Source organism: Leptodactylus fuscus, chromosome 11, assembly GCF_031893055.1.
Source record: "Leptodactylus fuscus isolate aLepFus1 chromosome 11, aLepFus1.hap2, whole genome shotgun sequence".
NCBI lineage: Eukaryota > Metazoa > Chordata > Amphibia > Anura > Leptodactylidae > Leptodactylus > Leptodactylus fuscus.
In genome coordinates, this window is record NC_134275.1 from 33,847,212 (window position 1) to 33,871,250 (window position 24,039).

Below are 24,039 nucleotides of genomic sequence, written 5' to 3' on the forward strand. Positions count from 1 at the left end.
TTGTTTTTAGGAATCCCCTCCAATGCCCCCATAACAGTCAATAAAGACAGTGGGCAGATTTATTATGCCTTGGCATAAAAGTTGCTAATTTTTTTGTGCAGTGTATTTCAGGTGCCTGAAACCTGTATGGCAGCCCGCTGAGTCCCCTCAGGTAAGGCCCCAATGCACACAACTGTATTTTTGGTCAGTATGCTATCCATCACTATGGATGTGTAATAATGGATAGCATACAGACAGATTCATGTGGGGGCCGTAGAACTGAGCCACAAATATGAAACAGGTCCTATTCCTGTCTGGTTTTTTAAGCTATTTTCTAGGACTTTTCTATTCTGTTCCTATGGTCTGCACACAGATGTCATCCGTGCCATCTTTTTGGTCCACATTTGACCAGCCATTGGTGACTGTGGGTGGGCATGGATTTGAGCATGATGGGTTGTCGGGTGGCATGACTTCTGGCTATCTCCTGTAATTTGGATATACTGACAACTTTTTTGGCATTATTTTTATATTAGAATGCCAAACAAAAAAGTGTGCAATGTGTCTGCGGTGTTCTTTGTGTCTATCATCTTATGGTCACCTCGTGCTTGTGTCTAGTAATGCAACCATATTCACTATTACTACTTGTGAAGTGGTAATGTAACCTTGTTATCTAGGTGTCCATAATCAAACCCAAGGGGGAAAGGACAAGTCTGAGAACCCCTTAGCTGCCACAAAAATAGCTATTATTACAGACCAAAATGGCTGCAAAATGTCACATAATGTCAAATGCCTAACATTGTTTCTAGTCGATAGGAAAAATTGTATCATGTATGGCAATCCTGAAGTCTTGGAGAAAATAAAAAGATACAAAAGTGTTTGTGGAGAGGAACAGGGAGGAGAGAAGGACTGGAGGGAGTGTCAGAGCAGGGAGGAGACAGCAGAGGGTGAGAGGAGAGAGACTGCTGGGTGTGTCAGACTGTGAGAGGCAGCAAGAGACACAGGCTCCCCGTGCTAGGTATGTACCGCAGCCTTTGAGGGCTACTGATTTATAGTGATGGGGAATACAAAGACGGGAGTGTGGAGGTGTTATAGACAAAGGGCACAATGGGAAGCAGCGTACGGTAGACAGTATGTGAATGTTCAGTCTGTAACGTGGACATGTGCTTTGGAGTTTACAAAGTTGCATCCACTCCAATGTCTGTGATTTACCATTGGTGTATTTTGGGGATGGCGGTGTGGACTAGAAAGGGCTGGGGCTTTTAGTGCTTGTCTGTGATGTAGAGACTGTACAGCGAGTCAAAGAAAGAGTCAGACAATGAATGAGACAGCCTGGGTGTGGAGGTCAGACACATTCTGCTCTCAGCCTGTCTCTCTGGGACGCAGCCAGACCCGGCTCCCCCCTGACTCTTACTCAGAAGTACAAGCCATGCTAGATCGCTTTAACCCTATGAATCGTAGGGCTGTGGTGCCAGCCTCCAGCTGAAAATCACACTCATATAATGAGGATGTCTGATCCTTGGCATCTCCACCTATGTTTGTTTTCTCTGGAAGATGGGTTATTTTTAGAGTACATTTGGCCAGTAGGTTATTTACTTTTTACTAACAGAGCACATGTACTGCTTATGGGATAAACTCTCGAAAATTGATGATTCAATAATCCAGATTTTGGCTGTGTTTTCTCTGGGATAGGTCTACATCTCAAGTGTGGTTTATGTTCTAGATAAGCATAGATGTGCTAATATAGGACTTATCCCTAAGTGGGCAGATAGACACTTGGTCAATAGTGATCTCAAGGACTGGTCATAAATATAGTGGGATTGGTTTATGTTTGCTTACCTATGCTTACCTATATGGACTGGACCTAAATGCTAGGAAGTATTTGCCAAAAGGAGTCTGTCAGCAGATTTGGTCCTCAAAACTGCTGACAGAAGTAAAAAGAGGGTGAGAAGTGTGAATATTTGTAGGGCAATGCAGGTGGTGTGAACAAGAAATCCAAGTTTTAATGCTCCTGGCGCAGTGATCCAAGTGCTTAAAAGGTGGCAAAGCTCTCTGCACCAAACACTTCCCGCCCACCCATATCAGTTGAGTGTCAGCTCTAGTGTCCAACCAGGAGAGTGGTAGCGACATCACTCAGTCGCTGCACATGAAGAGGCCACCTCCTGGACACTTCCCATCACAATGTCGGGCTATTAGAACATGAGATTTTCTGGAATATTGTGATGTAGAAGATAGCTGCCAAAGGAAAATGCCAAAGTATCTGGAGCCAGGGAGTCAACCATATCACACGATTAAATACACATAGATGGATTAAAGTAGCAGAAAGCACAACCATGGCTAACTTTCATTTAACTATTTCAGCACCCGTAGTTCTTTTACATATTTTGATATTTGGCTACTGAGATCCATGGATTCAGAGGATTCTTAAAGGCAGTCTGTCAGTAGATTTGACCCCTCAAAAATACTGACAGTGCCATGTAGAGGTTGGGGAGCACAGAGTAAGCATTGGTGATGGTCATGCAGATCAAATAAAAAATCCAAATTGTAATATCCCTGCCCCGAGAAGGTGTCCTCTTCATGTGCAGTTCCCAGAACTCTCTGCACCAAACACTCCAAAAGTCCCTTCTCTCAGCGGAGTGACAGCTCTAGTGCTCACTTAGGAGACCACCAGAGCCATCGCACATAGCAAATGGAAAGGGCTCATTGTAGAGAACACAAAGGGGTCACCTACTTTACACTTTCAGACACCACCTTTGGGAGACTTCATAATTTGGATTTCTCATTCATGCGACCTGTATGATCATCACCCCAGTTATGTTTACACAGCTCTCCCCATCCACTGTATAACATTATCAGCAGTTTTGAAGGTTAAATCTAGACCCTCCACAGGATAGGGAATAAGAGTCACAACGCTGGGTCAGGAGAATAGGGGACCAAAAGTCACCCTACATCCTCTCTATGAATGAATCACCAATGGGCCTGTGTGACTGAGGTGCCATTCACCTCTATGGGGTTTCTAGAGATTGCAGTCCTATAGCAGTGAATGAAGCCTTGGTAATGTAAGTCCATTGGCATTTCATCCTCCTGATACCTGGGGGATACTTCAGACTAACCTCCAGCAATGTAATATCTATCCTGCATCCCGTGGAAAGACAATACATGTCTATAATGGGACAACCCTCTTTAAGAAAAAAATCATTTGAATCCACAGATCGCATTGGCCATGTGTCCACATAAATATGAGAACTACATGTACTGCAATAGTTAAATGTAGGTTGGCCATCATTGTGCTTTCTGCTACTTGAATCCATCTCTGTGAATTTATTCATGTGCTATGGTTGACTATCTGGCACCAGCTGTCTACTTTTGGCACTTTCTTGTGCCAGCTATCTTCTACATCACCGTCTTCGAGTTTCTTTACTTGCCTGAAAATCTTATTCTCTTCACTTGCCATCTTTTTGTGTTCCGTGCCATGACAACTCTCTCTTCTCTCCAATTCACACCCACTTCTCACCACAGTCCTTCACTAGTCCCACCTCTCCACACACCCTCTGATCTCAGCATTGATACCTCCCCTAAATCTCAGCTGTCTCTCCTAGGCAGGACCTGCCGTGATCACCAGTAGTAGGCCATGGGGGATGTTATATCAAGTCACCTGGATGAAAGCAGACGCCAGTACATTACAGGTAAGTCTAGAGACGAAGCACAGGTGGATGTCTCCTTGTACAACATCTTTGTTTACTCTTGAAGTTGATGAAGCGAGTGTTTCAACAGACTCTTGCACAACTCTGTAGTTGTTTGCGTGGGTTCCTTGTATGAAGTGGTGCTGTCTTGTAGAACATCTTTCCTTAGGGAATGAGTGGGTGCCTGCTGCCTTCATAGAATCTAGCTAAATGTTTTTTGAGTAGCAGGTGTCTGTATGAGGAAGGCTTGTCATTGAAGAACACCTTGGTTTCATGGTACAAAGATTTTCAGTGCTTTTGTGTAAATGGGCCATGCATTAAGTCATGAGAAATTTAAAGGGATTGTCAACCCTCACCTGCATAAGCAAAGTAAACAAGAAGATATCTATAGCATATGTCTAGCACAGAAATGTTCCTTACTTACATTATGTGGAGCTTCCTGCCATGTTGCCTGTCTTAGGATCTTATGTGTAAAGCCTGTGGTTGACAAAGAGTAGTTACCCACAGAAACCAGTCACGTTCTGTATATAACCTGGGGATGTTCTGATCACTGGTGGAATACCCACTAATCTGCAGGTTACCCCTCGACTAGGCTCAGATGAAATTCCCCTTTAAATAGGGTGAGTTCGCACGGAGTAAAGTGCCGCGTGATATGGCACGTAGACACCGCGTGAGCTTTTGCGGGCCGTTCACGCTCCCATTGATTTTAATGGGAGCCGGGATCGTATACGCGGCGCTATTTTGCGGCCGTGATTTTGTATGTGCTGTAAAGCAGTGCACTGACATTGCACTTTAAGGGTGAATTCACACTGAGTAAATGCTAGCTTATTCTGAACGTAAAACACGTTCAGAATAAGCGGCGTCTAAAGCAGCTCCATTCATTTCTATGGGAGCGGGGATACGAGCGCTCCCCATAGAAATGAATGGGCTGCGTCTTTCACTCCGTGCAGTCCCATTGAAGTGAATGGGGAGTGCCGGCGTATACGGCAAGCTCTGCTCATGCCGGAGCGTACACGCTGGCACTCCCCATTCACTTCAATGGGACTGCACGGAGTGAAAGAAGCAGCCCATTCATTTCTATGGGGAGCGCTCGTATCCCCGCTCCCATAGAAATGAATGGAGCTGCTTTAGACGCCGCTTATTCTGAACGTGTTTTACGTTCAGAATAAGCTAGCGTTTACTCAGTGTGAATGCACCCTAAGGCTGAGGGGACACATTGTGGAAAAGCTGCATTTTTTTCTTGCATATTTTGCTGTGAATTTTGAGCCAAAACCAAGAGTTGATTTAGCAGAAGTGAGAAGCATAAGCGCTTCCTTTATATTTCCCATAGACTCTGATGCCTTTCTTGGCTTCAGCTCATAAAAACCACAGCAAAATTGGCTACAAAAAATGAAGGTTTTCAGTAGCATCTAGCCTGAGTTTATGGGTAGACTCATTTGCAGCAGCTTTTGTTCCATTCATTTGTATGGCGTCGCGCAGCGGCAGGTGGATTTATGCAGACCCCATTCAGTCTGTGCAGCAAATCTGCTACATGTTATACCTTAGGCTGGTCTTACACAACCGTAATGTAAGTCCGCAAATGGTCCGCAATTCAGGGTTTTCAATTGCAGACCATTTGCGGACATATTATATTCAGTGTTGCCTCTTACACTACCGGATATTTTATTATATTTTTTTGTGGCCGGGCTGCAACCGTGGTCCGCAATTTATAGCACATGTCCGTAATGGCTGTGAATTGCGGCACTGCACGGACTCACCCATAGAACTCTATGGGCGAGTGCGCAGGACACGGACGTCTGCGGAGTCTATGTTGCCGATCAGCAACTAGTGTTAGCTGATCAGCAACTTGCGGACCGTACATTCAATACGGTCGTGTAAGACCAGCATTAAGGTCAGCTGCACATGGGCTTTTACAGTCCATATATTGGCTGTACTGCCTCACTGCAAGATCTAAATCTGGCATTGGCTTCAAAAACTACAGGCAAAAACCTGAGTGTGTAATTGTAACTTAGTCTAGAAATAGATCCAGCAGGAAGGAGAGGTAGAAGTGCTCTCTTTATAATTCCAATTCCTTTTGGCTCAAAAAGCTGCAGTAAAAGCTTCCACCAAAAGTTTGTGTATGACACTGGCCTAAGGGATACTCCCGAAAGGTTCCCTACCTCTGCAGATTTTTATGGGCGAGGGGAATAACTGGGTTTTACTTTCTATGACTGTGAATAAGAGCTTGTGCACAAAGCTTTATGTAGAGGTGTAATACAGTACCTGTATGATGTATGACAGCATGCTCTGCCTGATCTTATATTACCTTTTTAAAATAAGTTTAATCTAAGCTATTTTACTGACTGTATGACTAGGGGAAGGTCAGTGCAGGTCATTTTGGTTTACAGTTGCCATTTTCTTCCCTTAGCAATAAGTTCTTTATGTTACTGAGTGGAATAATAGCTAGGTTGGCTTGTGGTGTAATGAGGCTTGACATTGGAGAACAAGGCTTGTCCTGTCAGCTGAGGAGCTAGAATGTTCTTCGAGACTTTGAAACAAATCTTGGGATGGGAAGAGTATGTGTCGTAATTACCCACTGCCATTTCCCACATGTGACCCTAATAGACGTGGAGAGGGTTTGATGGTTATGTGTCATCCACCTACGGAGGATAATTCATGACGGATGTAATCATCGCTGTGCAGGGAAGGAGTACTGAGGACTTCATATGTATCTGATGTTTTTATTTTAGTTCACTTTTAATGTTTTAGGCTAGGGCTCACAGCAAAAAAGCGCTGCTTGAAAAACCACGGTGGAAACGCATTGCATTTTTTTTGCGCCGCTATTTTCACAGAAAGTCTGCAGAGGTTTCCTCTGCAGACTTTCTGCTTCAATGATACTTATAGGGAAACTGCTAGCTTTTCCATAGGTACAAATGACGTGCTGCATTTTCAAAAACCGCAACAGATTTGGAAATCGCAGTGTGTGCACTCCACATATTTTTCTGCAATACGTGGATGGGATTTTACTGTGACTGTAAAATGCTGCAGTTTCTTCTGCTGCTGGCCTGAAGGCTCCACGTTGTGGTTTTTTGAGCCAAGAATGGCTACACAAAGAATGGGAAATGTATAAGAAATTTTTATACTTCTCCCTGTTGCTTAATTCACTCCTGGCTTTGGCTCAAGAAACCGCAGCAAAATCTGCAACAAAAAAGCTGACTGACAAAAAGCATGGTTGACATGCAAATCTACATGACCATTACAGAGAGTGACGAGAGCTACAGATGTGCACATTTGTCTGGATGCAGCACTGCCTTATCCTCCATTATGGCATGTAAATGTCTTGAATGGAAATCCCCTTTAAGGCCTAACAGGCCTCACTCCTACACCTGCGTACATTTACACTAGGTTTGCCGCTGTCATACGTTACATCAGTGCCAGATGTTACATTGTAGTAACTGGGATTTTATGAAATCCTTCCCACATTGTAGTTAAAAGCTGGTACTTTAGAAAACCACAGCATGCTGTTTTGGGGTTTGGGGTTGTTGATGCGTTGGTCCAAGAGCACAATGGGAGTCTGCATTACTACTATCTGTGGTAGGTAAGGAGTGAAAATATTATATTGGATATTTTGTTTTTATTCACATGACAGATCACAGGTCCTCTTTTATGTGCTTGTACTTACTGTAATGGTGGGCAGTGGGATTTGGGAATGTTCATTGAAGATTATTCTCGCCAGGATTGATCAAAGAGGTTATATGTTTGTTTGTTTTTTCTTTCACAAACAAGTCTTGTCTGTCTTCAGGTTTTTGTGCAATCTTCAGTCTTTATTCTTATCTTCTCGTGCATCACATATGGCCAACAGCTATATCTGTTTTCCAGTATACTTTCACAGGTGCAAATGGCTTGTGCATGTTCTTCAGGTATTCTTATAGGGATACTGCCATCATTGTCAATGTGACAGGATCGCCTGGCCTCTCCATTTTCACTTCTGTTGGGATTCGCGAGTACGCATGCTCTCATGTTTTCAGAAGTCCAATAGAACTCAATGGAAGGAACTCATGGAAAGAACTCATGGACGGCCACCTCTTCGTTTAAAGCAGTTGAGAAGATTTCGGGGTAGAGTCAGGAGACATGTTATGTGGTTAGCTCCTATGTCCCCAGTGCTTTCCACTAATACGTGGCCTCAGTAATGGCTAGAAAGGACCTGGAGATGTCACTCACATACGTCACTGCGTGTCTTCCTGTGGCTGCTAGTACCACTGATTGATAGTAACCTCACATATGTCACTTTTCCTTGGCCTCCTCTATGAAAACTAGGAGTCGTGGTTTGACCTACCAACTCTACTTGCCACTTGATGTTGCTGTTTACAGGCCAGCTAAGTCATGTTGTAGCTTTGACTTTATGGCAGCAGTCTAATCTTACTGACATTATGGCATGTGACATTGTATTCAGAATGCCAGGGTTTGGCACCTGAGTGTCTGCTTTTATTGTGTGTGTATATTTGTTGTGATTTCTATGCAAAAACAGATACCTTGTTTTTGACTATTGTAAGCAATGACTTAATCATTAGGCATTGTTAGATCCTTACGTGGCACAATATGGTTGTGTAATACCCGCAATCACAGTTATTGTCTCTGCCATCTCTGACCGCCAGTCATTCAGGGTTTCTGAACAATGCCGAGTGCTAAAAATACAGTGTTCCTATGGCTTCTGAAGATAGCCAGCGTTGTGCCTAGTACAGCTCTAAAGTGATCCCAAGAGTCTTATAACCCGGAATACTCCAGGGTGCGTCTATTAGTAATAGGGCTCCTTGAAGAAGTGGAAGTATTTAGGAATACCACGTCGTCAGTGAGAGATTTGCAAGGAGGGAAGGTGGGGGAAGGAGCCAGACGTTTCCATGGGTTAGGGCAGGATGCAGAGGACGGAAATTCCAGGGTATGGATGGGGAGGGGGAGGTGACTCGATTTGTGCAGACTAGGAAAGTCTTGGGATCCCCAGCAATATTACTCCTTAATATTTATTGGTCATGAGAAGTTTGTCCAGCCAGTGTTCTTACTTATCTATATAGGATTATCTCATGTACTGAATAGCTGCTGGAAGCAAATACAACATAGTAAAAAGAAAACCTTCTTAGACGATGATCAGGACTTCTAAAGACAGTGAAAAGGTTAATCTTTCATAGACAGACACCTGTCAGGTGCGCGAATAACACTTGTCAAAGCAATAGTACTCCCTGAGAATAACCACAGCACCTTGTAGCTGCTGTAAATGGAGAGGTTGCTGCTCATGCACTGGTCCGTCTAGTCACTGTTAGAGCATGTGTGACTTGCTATATACATAACTCCCATATAACTGTATGGAGAGAGCCCTGTATGCATGGCTCCATCTTCATTTACTGCATTCAGAGGAACCCTGTTATCAGGATAGGTGCAGGTCCCAGAGCTGACAGCCACTTCCCACTCTCCATACATAGCTGCAGCCAGATGTTACTAGTGGCTGCATTTCTTCCTTGAGAACAAAGGGAGCAGACCTGTTGAAATCCAAGATTTTGGAGTAGAGTTCGACGACCCCTGTACACATTACATGGTCAGCTGGTCTTGTTCAAAGTGGCAGGTTCTGCAGACATTGATTTAAAAGTATAGGCCATCGATATTACATCTGCTGGGTCCGATATCTGGGATCCCTGTAGTTCACTGCACTTCTCACTCGCCGCACAAACTATAGTGGTGAGTGTAGATACTGCAGTGCTGCCCCATAATCGTAGAAACTGGCTAACCCCTGTAGTGTGTACGGCTACCTGTACCTACCCCAGTCACATCAGTGTCCTCCTAATACCTTGTCACTGGATGTCACTCCTTACAGACTCTTAGCAGCTGTTTTTTCCTTGCAGCCCTCCAGCTGGCAGGGTGTCTTCAGGGCAATGCTTCCCAGCAAATAATATGCAAAGTAGCTCTTCTCCAGAAGGAAAAGTCTGTCTGTTTACACACAGAGATAAAACCATAAAATCATTACCATCATAGCAGAATAAAACCTTGTATTCCTCACAATGGTGTCTTACAGATTTATTACCGGCAACTGTAACAATCCGGGTGATAAGACGATTGTAAAGTTTTCACAAGTTAGTGGATTTTTACATCTTGTTTGCGGTCAGGTCATGTTGAAAATCTCAGTGTAATCCCGATCTATGTTCAATGTCTGATCAATGTGTACGTGCAGTTAAGTAACCGTACATGCTAGATTCTATACTGCAGAGTAAGAGATAAGATCTATTGAATTTACTGGATTTGCAGCCTGCGTTTGTCACGCACATTAACTCTGTAAAAAACGGCTTATTTTATTCTCTTTTTGTTATCCAAGTAGCGTTTGATACATTTCATACCATCAATCCTATCATCGCTCTGTTAATTAGTAATAAACTGTCGCTGCTGTTCCTATGGTAACCATTGAAACAAAGAGACACGTTAATCACTCTCTTCCTTTCAGCATCTAATTGTGTTTTGATTGAAAACAGCATTAACCGTTATTCTGAAGATCAGGGCTATTTTTAAGGTATGAGCTTTGTCAGTCTTCCAGTATAGTACAAGGTAAGGTAGTTTATAAGGTTAAAGCAAAAATCATTCAGAATAACCCCACCAAAAGGAAGAGAGACCCATCCACAGCCCCTTGTTTCAAGGTTATTGTATCTTATCAGTGTGAAACTGGGCAGTCTCTCTGGGTGACGGGTCTTAGGCATAGGTCAGAAGGGGCACTATGCCATATTAAAGGGATCCTATCATTGGATACCCTTTTTTCCTGACTAACATGTAGGAATAGCCTTAAGAAAGGCTATTCTTCTCCTACCTTTAGATGTCTTCTCCGCGCCGCCGTTTGGTAGAAATCCCGCTTTTCTTCGGTATGCCAATGAGTTCTCTTGCAGCACTGACGGCAGGCCCCAGCACTCAAACAGCACTGGGGGCGTCCCCAATGCTGTGACAGAAATGTCCAGCGACGCCTCTATCTCTTCTGATATGGCATGTACCATCTGGTTGGGACATGTCGTGTTGTGCTGATGGCAAAGCCACAGATCTGTATTATAGTAGTATGACATATGGCCTTGGATATGGCAAGGTCTGCTTTAAGATATCTGCTTCAAAAGAAGCCTATAAAGGGGTTGACTCATCAGAGAGAATCCCTTTAAATGCCTGCCACTGTGTGATCAGATTGCCCTGGGCCAGGTGTATGCTGGGGGTAGTCACAGCCCGCCTGGTCTTACCCATGTGGTGTAGCAATTCATATGAATACCTGTCCCTGTAATTCAAAGATGACTTGAGTCCAGCAGAACTTAGTTGCTATAGAGCAGCTTTCCTTCATAGAAGGGGGTCCTGTGTGGGCGACCAGCAGGAATCATATAGATAAGACAACTCCTGTAACTAAAATTGTGTTCTACTTTAAAATCATATGCCGGGGTTTTTGACAAGATAGAAGGTAAGTTGCTGATCAGTGGGACCCCTGACGGTCATGAGAACTGTGTTTTGCAGTTTTGAGTGAAATGACAGATTGGAAATGCCATCCATCATTGGAACTACTACCGGAGAAAGTAAAGCACAGGGCATCCCACTGAATGCAGCAGCAGGGAGAGGGCCCCCTTAGTTCTACAGATGCTTTTAATATTGGTTGTACTGTTCTTAGATGAAGAGAAATGTTCGATTAATTAAACTGTCTGTGTGGCGGGAGGATTACCAGAAATTAATGGGATTCTTATGGAGATGGTTTTTACAGAAGTGTCCTTTTCACTTTCCTCTGATGCATCTGCCATTAATAAGCCCCCAGAGCGCTATTTTTACATTTAATTTCCTGTGGGGGTTCTCCATTGATGATAGTAGAACTGACTTCCAGTAGTTACATATAACATGCAGGATGGAAGTCCAACCCACTCTGCGACTTTATACAGCTGGTTGTTGGGGGGCCCATAGGTCATATAGGGTCATCCACATGAGATATAGTCCCAGTGGGTGAGAGGCCATGTAATGTGATGGTATAGTGGTACAGCATAGTGGTTAAGGTTGAAAGGAGTGTGAATACTGCATCAAAAACCATCTCTATTTCGGGTGTATATTTGTGACGGCGCTAGCTTTCAGACAAGTATGCCTCTGGATTTGAATGACAGAAATTCAGCAGTGGAGTCATCTTGTGTGTATCCTAAAGGTGTTTAGGTCAGTTTATCACCATGAATCCAAGTAGTGCAATAAACCCAATGGAACCGATTCAGCTGGAAGCATCTGCAAGCTATTACTTCTACAGGTTTCTCACCTTGTTGATGCTTGTTATGGGATGGACCTGCTTAGTATCAGCAAGCCATAAAATACTGGTGGGAACATACAGAGCATACAGTCTCCTTACAAACCAAAACTGTACCCTTCCCACCAGTACAGCAATAACCTTGAATCCCCCCCAGTGATCCTCCATATACATAAGCACAGATGATATACATAAAATCTGCTTCTGTATTGGGGACATCTGTTCCTCACTTAGCTCATGTTTGTGAAACAATCGGTGGCAAGTGAATTCCAATGAGCCACGCTGTCAGATGAAATGTCAGCGCACACAATGAACATTAACTATCAGATATCCAGCCTGATACTGGTGTGTTATGACATTGCTGAACAGGGCGACTTCTGTTCCTTTGTAACTCCCTGATATTGGAATAAGACGTGTTAACTAATATTTTAGATTTTGTGTCAATGGTAGTTTAAGCCTGTTTTTATTTTATCCCATTGAAAACCCTAGGATAGTTGTGTGCCGTTCAGCTGGGAAAAGAACAGCGAAACCACATACAGGTGTCCATGGCAGGTACAAGTGAAGCGTACCACCACCCTAAGGGAATCCTTCTGAAAACCCACTTTAAAGATTCTAAAGTGGTTGATATTAAAGGCAGTGGCTAACAGTGCGTTTACACATGGCTGACGTTTTTTCTGTCTATGGGTAAAAATCTAGGGTGGAAATTGGCCTCCAATGCAGGGAGGTTCTTCAGGCTAAAAATGTTGCTGATCTATTTTAAGGAGAACTCCTCAGTATCTCATTGGTGAGGATCCAACACTGGCACCCCCACTAGTCAGCGGTTCTCAGCAGTTGATACCCATGGAATTGAGCAGGAAGCAGACAGCGCTGTTCTCTGTGTAGTGGCCAGACCAGGTTACTGTAGCTTAGGTCAAATTCAAGTGAATGAGTGCTGACCTGCTGTACCTTGAATGACCACCACACAGAGAACAGAGCTGCCTGCTTCCTGCTCCATTCTGACTAGTGGAGGTGTCGGGTGTTGGGCCCTCTCCGATGTGATAATAAGGATGGTAGGTCCGCAATATTTACAGCCAGAAAATACAATTTCACAACGCATTTCTACCTTGAAAATCGCAAACAGTCCGTGATAAATCTGTGGTGATAAAATCGTGAGACAGGCTTTTACAGTGTCAGTAATGAGACAATCACTAAGATCCGATCATTGTGACCTGTAAGAAACCTCTCTGCCACGCCTGTGCCAATGTCAAACCTTTTCAAGGTCGCCATGTTTTTTTCTGGACAGATCACTCTGACAGACCTGGCAGGGTCAGGCAAATGGTTTTCTGCATTTTATGTTATACATTTGACTGTGAGTATAATATTTCTTCTGATCTTCTGGCTAGATGCTGTGCATGTGCTTTATAAGCAGCTACGCCCATGTGCCTTCTACATCCACACACCGGTATTCATAACCTGTACACAGAAGCTTCTGTATGCACAGATCCCTGCCAGCGAGGAGGTTAACTGCAGAGCTGGTGTTTGGTGTAAACTGGTTATATTTGTTTTGTGAGTCCTTCAGATATTTGGAGGAGGTGGCAATGTCCTGGGTCCTGCCCGCTGGGCCTGTCACATGTTCCCTTGTACTCAGCGTCACAATGACACCTCTGTTGCACAGACCGGCTCGCTGTTTGTGTATGTTTAGTATAAGTCAAAGACTTTTTGGGGAGTGGTGGAAATATTTAGTAACATAAGAAACTAAAACATTTTTTTCCCTCGGAGCTCAAGGTGGAGTTGGTTGTATATATACCGGTATATATTTTATTTTTATTTTTTGTTGACTGGTAATATTAAAAAAAAATAAAATATAGTAATACTGGCAGATTTGTATGGGGAAAAGCAGGCGGCCTGTGTATCCAGTGGCCTGTGACTGGGCCGCTACCCATGACGTGACTTCAATCTTCTCAGGAATCGCTGGACTGAGGAGCTGGGGCCGCTGTCCTTGATGCCATTCTCAATGTGAGCATTAATGTGAAGGTGTTACGCAGCCCAGCAGTCACATGTCTCTCCTATACAAGTCCCTGAGAACTCCATAACCTTTCTTGTATGATATCACTCTTTCTTATTCTTGGCTTCTGGCCAGCGCCCTCTGAATAAAACAAATCTGTGTCTCATCTATTTAGCAATGTGGATTAGCACAGAGTTAGCAAAGCGCTGAATTTTGTGGTGCAGTTGTTGTGTGCAGGAGCGGCTTATAAAGGAGTGGGGTTGTCCGATTAAGGCTTTGGTATACCTTTGTTGTCTTAATAATACACTGGGCGTTATTCTGAGCAGATAGAGCTATACTTTATTGTCAACTTAAAGGGGTTTTCTGGGACTTCAACTTCAAAAGATAGGTCAATTGGCATACTCCCAATGGGATGTCCTGTGCAGCATAAAATAAGCCAAAATCATGTAGGGTGTAGGTACTATAGTGCTGCCCCATATACTTCAATGAACCAATGCTTCAATATCAATACCTGCTGCTACAGTTTGTACAGCAAATGCGCTGCACACCTCTCAGCATGTAAACAATACCAGGAGCTGTGGGGATCCCGGGTTTCAGACCCCCACAGATCTAATATTGATGGGATAGGCCATCAGTAGCAGAAACTGGATAATCCCTTTAAACCAGCTGCATGTCAATTTTTGCAAAGCAAAGGCTGAAAGCTGTGGGGAGTCCACAGAGAAATCTGCAGGGGGTTTCTGTCAGTAGTTTGCTGAAGAGCAGGCCTCAGAATGTCCTAGAGAGTATTCCTGCAGCAGGTTTGTCCTGCGTGACCTTAATTGTTGGATAACTTTGTAAATTCTTTACTACACTTATATTGTGCTTGGATTCTTGTCTGGTGTTGCATAATTCTGGCGATCTCCTGTTACTAGAGAGCAGGGCATTGTGGGAGCTTAGGTGACATTTACAGGGCTAGAGCTGAGCTGTTGGGTCACATGACTGTCCAAGATGGTATCAGCTAATCTGTACTTTCACTTTTGGTGTGAGTGGTGAAGGTATCACTGTCTACTGTCTCTCCAAATCTGTTCCATATAAGTCAAGAGTATGTGGAAATTTGTAACTTCTATTGTAGATTTATTGTATGAAGTGCCATTTACTTCAATAGCTACTACAAAAACACTGGTTATTATGCCCCTATGCCAGGAAGGTGGAGTAGAAAAGTTGCAAACCTTGGGACCTCCCATTGTTTCCCGATGACCTATCACAACTGTTTCCAGTGGACAGTACCCACTGCTATCTTGGATGAAATTCGTAGGGTTGTTCAGGGTTAGAAAGATTTGTCCAGTAACCAGTCCCACTCTTTTCTGTGGGTTTTGTCTTGTATTGCAGCTCACTTTCATTGTGAATGAATGGCCACCCAGGGTCATATCCCAGTCGGTGCTATGGTGGGATTGTTCACATCTAAAATATCTAAGGTCGAGGACCACACATGGCATAGTCATGGCGGGTGAGCTGCTGCGATCAGCCAGCGACTAACCTGCTGTAATATCCAGTACTAGTGTAGTGGATCTGACCAAATCACATCTACAAGCTGCAGAAAAAAACAGCCTTACAAAGTGTTTTGCGCTGCAGGTTTTGAACCTGCAGGATGTCTATTTATTGCAGCACAAAGGTTGAACACCGCCACCCACAGTGCAACTCAGACAATTTTTGCTGTGGCTGGGTCCAAAATATACCTGATATTGTATCCTTAGCCTTGTTTTACTCTTGTCAGTTTTGTGTAACTGGACAGAGTACACAGGAGACCTGCTGGTTCTCTCTGATCTTCAGGTAATAATCTCACCTATTACATAGGGAGAAGGGTCACGATAATGGTACAATGACAGTATAAAAAAAACTGCAATGTTGTAACCCTTGAAGTTAATAGGGGTGCTCAAGTTTACAGTATAGCAATGGGGGGGGTTATTCAGAGGACCCACAGACTAGGACACCACTTAGAAAAGGCCCTGTGTATTCTACTACAAAGAACTAGGTCAGCAGACCTCACAATATCATATGGCTGTCCTACGTGGCCAAAATATCACTGTCAACTTTCACTTGAAAATGTTAGCTTTTCTTCCTTGGAAGCGAATTGCCTAATGCAGCCAGGCCTTGTTGTACAGTTCCTATTGGCTCCAGTGTTTGCTAAATCATCAGTTTTCATAAACTGTGTCATCAGACTAATAATTGTGTACAGAAGTACAAACCACCACGAACTATCCAGCACATGCAGTGTGACCGTGGTGTATCCCGTGTGCTGTATACTGAGCAGCACAAGGGTGACAAGGTTCCATATCTCACCATACACTACAGCTTGGAACGTGAGACTACCATCATTTTATAGACAATCCTTTTGGCTATCTCATACATACATTTGACTTGCAACTATTTAGCATATGATTTGTTATGCAGATTCATGTCATTCCATTCGATTCAAAGGAAAAAAAAGTTGTAGTAGATGGTGAGAAGAAGCATGAAAGTCAAAATCGTCTCACTACACGGGGCCTTAGCATTAAGGTGCTCATACAAATTAAATTAACTTTGGTCACGCCTGCCGAATTAAGCGTGACCAGATGACCATATATGTGTATGGGAGCGGCTCAACTCCAGCCTCAGACTAGTCTACAGGTGAGCCCTCATCTCAGCCTGATGTGGCATTGTACATCGTATAGATACTCTTTGTACAGCATGTTCACCAGACTATACATCAGTATAATATACTGGCTAGATGAAGTAACTACCCAGTCTGTTTTTCCATACATGGCAACAAGTATACCTTCTCCCTTATTTCTTCAGTCACACCGTAGGGGCCCAATCTACAATCACTGCTGGGCTCTAGGCAGCCCAATCCAACACTGCTCAACTCTCCCCCAATGTTGGGAGGGAAGACATGGATTTTGTTCTCACCGGAGACAAGCAACCTGGAGATTTCATTCTTCCTTTTGAGAACACATGCATGCTCTGCTGAGCCAAGTGTGCATAGTTCTGGGGGATCAGGAGGAATAGCTGACAGCTAAACTAGCATGTAACCATCTGTTATCCCCAACTTTCCTTTCTGGCTCATAGTCTGTCACCTAAGCAATGTATTAGGTCACCTTATGATTTACTATAAGAGCAAAACTAAGGCTCTATTCACATTTTGCTTCAGATGCCTCAGTAAAGATTGCAAAATGTCCGACACCTTGGAAGACCCTGACAAGTCCCATTATACAACATTGGGGATGAAAGCCATAACGCATCAGATTATAGCCATGCTGTGATCGCCTGCAGAATTGGGAATGCAGCTCTGGATCACAATCCTGATCTGTGAAAGTGAAGCAGAGTAGGCTGAATTACAATGCGGATTGATGGGAGGAGTTGAGAATTTTCGGAAGAGATTATACCTAGGGATCTTCCTGGTTTCATAAGAATAATTGTATCTGTAGGAAGTGAGGATTATATGGGAATTGCTGTGTTTCTCATTGTGATCTGTGAGTAAGTTTCTCCCCAGGGTCTGGGCGTGCACAATAATTGAGGGCTGTCGTCATTTAATGAGCAGGCGTGTGGTTGGGTATTGGCACAGAATGTGCTTTTCATCTCTCTGTGACAGGATTCAGGGTGGAGAGCTGATCTTGGCTCTCGCTTTATTTGTTTTCGTCCAGGTCTGGTTGGGCAAGATTCTTCTGCTGTATCTACCACACTGGGCAGCAATGCTGATAGGTGCCAGCCTTGCTGGGCAGCAGATGCCCAAGATTCTGGACACTATATAATAATGGCTTCTTATATTCAGCGCTTGTCCAGGTCATCGCTATGTGAGGAATCTAGAAAGGCTTCTTCAGTTATGATGTAACTTCTACAAGGACGGTATCAGCCACCTCCTTGCATATGTTATCAGTGACTTGTATAGACTTCTATGGCAAGGAGTTGTGAAACCTCCACATAAAATCCTAGTTTTGTCCTTTTCTAAGAGCAAACAGTTGTGTCACTGCCAGTATTAACCTGTTAGTTGCTGTTATACGTAGGGTCAATGAACATGAAATAATGGACCACAAGGGAAGCTGACACATTTACAATACAATACAGATCTGTCATTAGACTGCAGGATGCTATGACCTAGGGACATCCTCCAATGGATCATACTAACGATAGGCCACAGTGTAGCAGGCTATGTGGCTTAAAGGTGTCCATAAGTACAGAGATGCCCAAACCCATGGATTTCAGTAGAATGAACATTGCGTGTGATGGGGTATACTGAACTGAGGAGATATTGAAAAAGAAAAAGACCTTGAACTTGTTAAATTTCATCATGCCAGATCTGTTTTTGGTATGGAGGATAAGCTACCAACAGGTTTCTGACTCCCCTCCTCTCACTGAAAACCCATGCACACTTGGCTATGTGTGTATTCTGGAATCAGGAGTGGCTGTGTGCCTTGTAGTTACTATAAAGGCAGCTTGTATGTATCAGTGGATACACCCAATGGGTTTGATCGTTTTCTCTTTTAATATGTCCTAGTATTGGTAGGAGTCTGTGGGATCTCCACCATGATTGTTACAATGTGAGCACACACATGTAGTTCCTGTTTCCATGGGGCTCCTGTCAGCACAACATGAAGAGATATTTGTGTATTTCTTTTTCTTATGTAGTGCCAACATATGCCAAAGTGCTGTACAAAGCTTGTCATTGTCCCTGTCCCCTATTCCAGAAACAGACCTACCCGTATGGAGATGAAGATCTTTCCAGGTTAAAACTTGAAGAAGGGGGGGCTCATAGACTGAAGATATAGACAGCAATGTAACATAATGTAAAGAAACCTAGTGAAAGGGTTACAGCTCTTCAGATTGTGCCAGACAATTGAGACAGGTCTGGGCCTGTAACAAAAGCCTGTAGTAAGTTCTTCTCTTCTTCTAGTGACAGTCCGAAGACTCCTCACAATAGAGCTATTTTACCATGACAAGGACATTCATCTTTATTTGTTATACGCTGTGTTATTTGCTTGGCTTCCCGTCTGTCTTCTCTCATGCTTGAGCTATACCCTGTGGTCACTGGCTCGGTGCAGCAGGGCTCCATGGCAATACCATTATCACCCGGTGTTATCGCAGTTGATCACTGCTAGTGTTACTGTATGGGGAGGGGGCTACAGATCACGTGTACAGTACATGCTGTTTCAAGCACATGCAAAATAATAGGCTTTGGTGATAGATGGTGTATATTCTGTGGACATGCTCCCCACATAATGATACAGTAATTGTCACCACTATGGCCACAAGGGGCAGTCTTTGAGTATCATTATGATCTGTATATTACCAAGCGCTTGGTTCCTACAGATGGCACCTGATGTATCTGCAGTGCAGTTATCGTGGTCCTTCGGCATGGAGCCCAGAACTTTAAAGGTGACCCATCGCTAGAGAGAATCTTCATTTTATGTAAGTGGGGGTCCATTGTGTTAAAACTGAAACTGGCAGATGAAAAAGCAATTTGCAAATGTGAACCTAGCCTAAGAGGGTGTTCACATGTAGTAATTTGACGCTGAAATTAAAACGGAATCTGCCTGGTGCCGTCCATTGAAATGAATGGGTTGTGGAAAATACACCTTGGCTCACAGAATTTGGAACTCAGCCCTAACCAGTAAAGACAGGCTATATAAAGCACATTGGTGCTCTTATCCAAATTCTGCTTCAAATTCAGTGTCAAAATCTACATCTATTTTTATCAAACAGAAAAAAATCAAATTCCTGAAGCAGAATTTTTTTTTACTTGACAAATGCAGCGTCAAATTCCTAAGTGTGAACACCCCCTTACCTTGTTGCCTAGGTATCACAGACTGGTATGATACCTAGTTGGACTACAGCGTTATTTTAAAAAAAACAGATATTGCCTGTCAGACCAGCTTTAGGCTTCTGATCTGCAGCTGCCACATCTGAAGCAATGTGAACAAGGCCTTAGACGGGAAGTGACGTAAGTGTCTATCTGCCCCATCAGTGGTGAGTCTGAGTCTGTAACGTTTCAGATCTATAAATGTATGTCTATATTATGTCTAACAGAGGCGCTCTTCTTCTGTTCCTCTGTCCTCTTAATATGCTGCTTGGGAAATCTGGCTGTGTCTGTTTTTACTTCATTATATGTGTTTGTGTTGGCGTGGCTATTTGCTTAGTGCATCCGTGTAATTTATTGTATTTTAGTGATCTGTGCAGTGGATAAAGAATGTCAGGATGTAATAGACAACACAACAGCCAAGTCACATGTCTGAAGGAGCAGGGCAGAGGGATGAGGGGAAAAATAAAGCGAAAAACGCATTTGGCAGTCTAAGATGTTCCGCCAGCTCCTGAATCAGACAGTCTTCTAGAAATCTGGAGGAGAAAATAAAAGTATTGTCTACTATCCCCTGCCATCATTGGACGCAGACAGGTTGAAGAGTATTTCAAGAGGTTACTATTAATCACCTAGATGCCAATGGAAGTTCTGGATTTAGTTCCAGCACCTTCGTCGATCAGCTGTTTAGTAGAAGCCTCAATTTACTGGAAATGGTATGTTCTGGTGCACCATTGTTTGTGAACACAGCTGATCAACTGGGGGGCCAGGAAGCGGACCCCTGCAGATTTGACTAATGACCACCTTGGTGCACTAACTTGCCCTCCTGAAAGTCCCAGAGAAGTGAATAGAGTGCCGGCTGAGCTGTCAGATAACGCTCCATTCACATGGGAACTTGGAGGAAATTGTGGGACCCCCATTCTCCTAAACGCTATGGTCTGACTGCTGGATAGGGAAGAAGCGTACATTGTGGGGAAAGCCCTTCACTTACTCATGTGTAATATTGTGACATGAAAGGATGCAGAGTGTGAGCTGGGCCTGAGCATGTCCAGCTTATCTCATAGCAATGACATATATGTCTGTTTGCCTGAAGCGCTTGCTCCATAGACCTCTAGATTCTCAGTGATCTGGATAGTGTTATCCAAAACTGTTCTTTCTGTAACCAGCTTAACCCCTGAGCTTCCTGTTAAGTGTCACATTGGGAGATCTCTTTTAATGCACTGGTATGCTAAGTGGGCCTTTGTATGGTTTGTGACCTCAGGCATGTACCTGAAATACCATCACTAGCCTCCTAGCCAACGAAAAGAAAACTTCTATCATTCCTGCTGTTTCAGGTGATATGTCAGGATAAGCTGTTGTGTGTGTGTGTATGTGTGTATACATGAGCAGTAACCTTTCTGGACATTTTGTCACTTGTATATTGCACTATTTGGCTTTAGTTTTCCTCTCTGCTGGCTCTATCTGTAGTTTGCAGTCCTCCCTGAGCTGGTGGGTGGAGATCTGCTCTACACAGTGGGGCAGATACTGTAATACAGTCACTACTGGCCATGTGCCACAATCTTTTTGTAAAAGTTGTGCAATTTTGTCCTGTGTCAGTGGTTTATGTATCCAAGAATAAAAGAACTTTGAAGTCCAATAGTGTTCTGCCAATTCAAAGATTGATGTGTCTGGGCTTCTTAAAGGGGTTGTCCAGAGACTTAAACTTTTCCTTGCTTTATCTGACAGATTCTTCATCATGAACCCAGAGGTTCCGGTCTAAGTCACTTGTTCAGAACCAGCCCCTGACCCCTGAGATCCAATCTGCCCCCCCCTCCTCTTTTACCTGTGCTTTAGGGGCTGGCTTTACTACAGTCAGATTAGATGACTGTCTGCAGATAGACCGCCATTGTATTTTAACATGGCCAATCCTGTTGTTCTCAGGGAAGATGCATTGCTGCAGAGGAGCTGGTTGAAGTTTACTCCCCTTACCCATCCAGAATACCAGGATCCACAGCCAAGTCGAGCTTGCATGAGTTTGGGAGGTGGAAGGGATAGCTGTCTGCTGAATGAACATTCGGCTGATATATCTGGACGACCACCAATATGGCTGCTCTTACAGGGATTGCTACTAAGCTTTCCTAACAGAGAAGTTTACCTAGTTTAGGCCACATATACATTGCTACAGTTGCATCTGTAAAGGACTTTTTTTCTTGCATTATTGTATTCCTTACGGTAAACCTATTAGCGGCATTGGGAGGGGTACGTAGAAGCTATTTTAGGAATTTCAACCACTAGCTGGTATACTGGAATTGCCTGAAGACTCGTTCTGTTGTATGTTATTCCTCTTGTCAAACAATGAGAAGTTCTGTAAAGTTCTTCAGTTTCCTGCCCGGGTCCCCTCTCCCCTTCTCATCTTGTGGCTTCAGCGCTATTGGTGCCCTAGCTAAGTATTGGATATTGGACCGGGGGAGGGGGGGGGGGCAGATGAGAAAGATTTGATAGAAGCCACGCCAGGCAAGAGTCCTGTAGAGTTCTAGAAATACTTCTTGACACTTGTGTGAAGTTACATTCTTGTGTAAGTATTATTTATTCAGATAAGCTCTTGTCATCACTTCTTCACATTTGTTCCCAAAATCAGTGTTCTGGGACCAAGCTCAGTCTATGTGCTGTATGATGAAATCGGTGCTAAATAAGTCACACGGACACATTGACACTGCTAGACTCATCTTAGGTACGGCTTCTTCACAGGCTACTGGAAAGGTGCATTTACATAGTAAACTGATAACCAATATGGTCAGTATTACAGCTATCATAGGGGTGTCACCCAATTGTCACAGAGCCCTAAATGTGACAACTATACAGGCTGGGTGGGGATATATTACAGTAAATTGGGATGGGCGAAGATGCATGAACAGCTATGTCTAAGTATTAGGTTGTAATCCTTTGTAGATGGCTCTTTTTCCTGCTACCTGTCCCCATATACACTCACCGGCCACTTTATTAGGTACACCATGCTAGTAACGGGTTGGACCCCCTTTTGCCTTCAGAACTGCCTCAATTCTTCGTGGCATAGATTCAACAAGGTGCTGGAAGCATTCCTCAGAGATTTTGGTCCATATTGACATGATGGCATCACACAGTTGCCGCAGATTTGTCGGCTGCACATCCATGATGCGAATCTCCCGTTCCATCACATCCCAAAGATGCTCTATTGGATTGAGATCTGGTGACTGTGGAGGCCATTGGAGTACAGTGAACTCATTGTCATGTTCAAGAAACCAGTCTGAAATGATTCCAGCTTTATGACATGGCGCATTATCCTGCTGAAAGTAGCCATCAGATGTTGGGTACATTGTGGTCATAAAGGGATGGACATGGTCAGCAACAATACTCAGGTAGGCTTTGGCGTTGCAACGATGCTCAATTGGTACCAAGGGGCCCAAAGAGTGCCAAGAAAATATTCCCCACACCATGACACCACCACCACCACCAGCCTGAACCGTTGATACAAGGCAGGGTGGATCCATGCTTTCATGTTGTTAACGCCAAATTCTGACCCTACCATCCGAATGTCGCAGCAGAAATCGAGACTCATCAGACCAGGCAACGTTTTTCCAATCTTCAATTGTCCAATTTCGATGAGCTTGTGCAAATTGTAGCCTCAGTTTCCTGTTCTTAGCTGAAAGGAGTGGCACCCGGTGTGGTCTTCTGCTGCTGTAGCCCATCTGCCTCAAAGTTCGACGTACTGTGCGTTCAGAGATGCTCTTCTGGCTACCTTGGTTGTAACGGGTGGCTATTTGAGTCACTGTTGCCTTTCTATCAGCTCGAACCAGTCTGGCCATTCTCCTCTGACCTCTGGCATCAACAACGCATTTCCGCCCACAGAACTGCCGCTCACTGGATGTTTTTTCTTTTTCGGACCATTCTGTGTAAACCCTAGAGATGGTTGTGCGTGAAAATCCCAGTAGATCAGCAGTTTCTGAAATACTCAGACCAGCCCTTCTGGCACCAACAACCATGCCACGTTCAAAGGCACTCAAATCACCTTTCTTCCCCATACTGATGCTCGGTTTGAACTGCAGGAGATTGTCTTGACCATGTCTACATGCCTAAATGCACTGAGTTGCAGCCATGTGATTGGCTGATTAGAAATTAAGTGTTAACGAGCAGTTGGACAGGTGTACCTAATAAAGTGGCCGGTGAGTGTACATATATATTAAATAGGAGATAGATATTGGCTAATGCATGTTAGCAGTGTTTTCTCAGTGTTGCACGCTCTGTCCCATGACGTCTCTGACCTTTCTGCCACAAGGTTACATTCTTTGCATGTTTGCTGCATCTTATAGCTACAGCC

General features: G+C 43.8%; 1 protein-coding gene across 1 annotated transcript in view; it reads left to right on the forward strand.

Moving 5' to 3' along the window:
• Positions 1-918: 918 nt before the first annotated feature.
• NIBAN2 (niban apoptosis regulator 2) overlaps positions 919-24,039 on the forward strand; it is a 46,816-nt gene continuing 23,695 nt past the window's right edge. The window contains exons 1-2 of the mRNA XM_075260181.1: positions 919-994; positions 3,576-3,662. Coding sequence (XP_075116282.1) covers positions 3,608-3,662 — 55 coding nt within the window. The 5' untranslated portion in view covers positions 919-994; positions 3,576-3,607. The remainder of the gene's footprint in view (positions 995-3,575; positions 3,663-24,039) is intronic.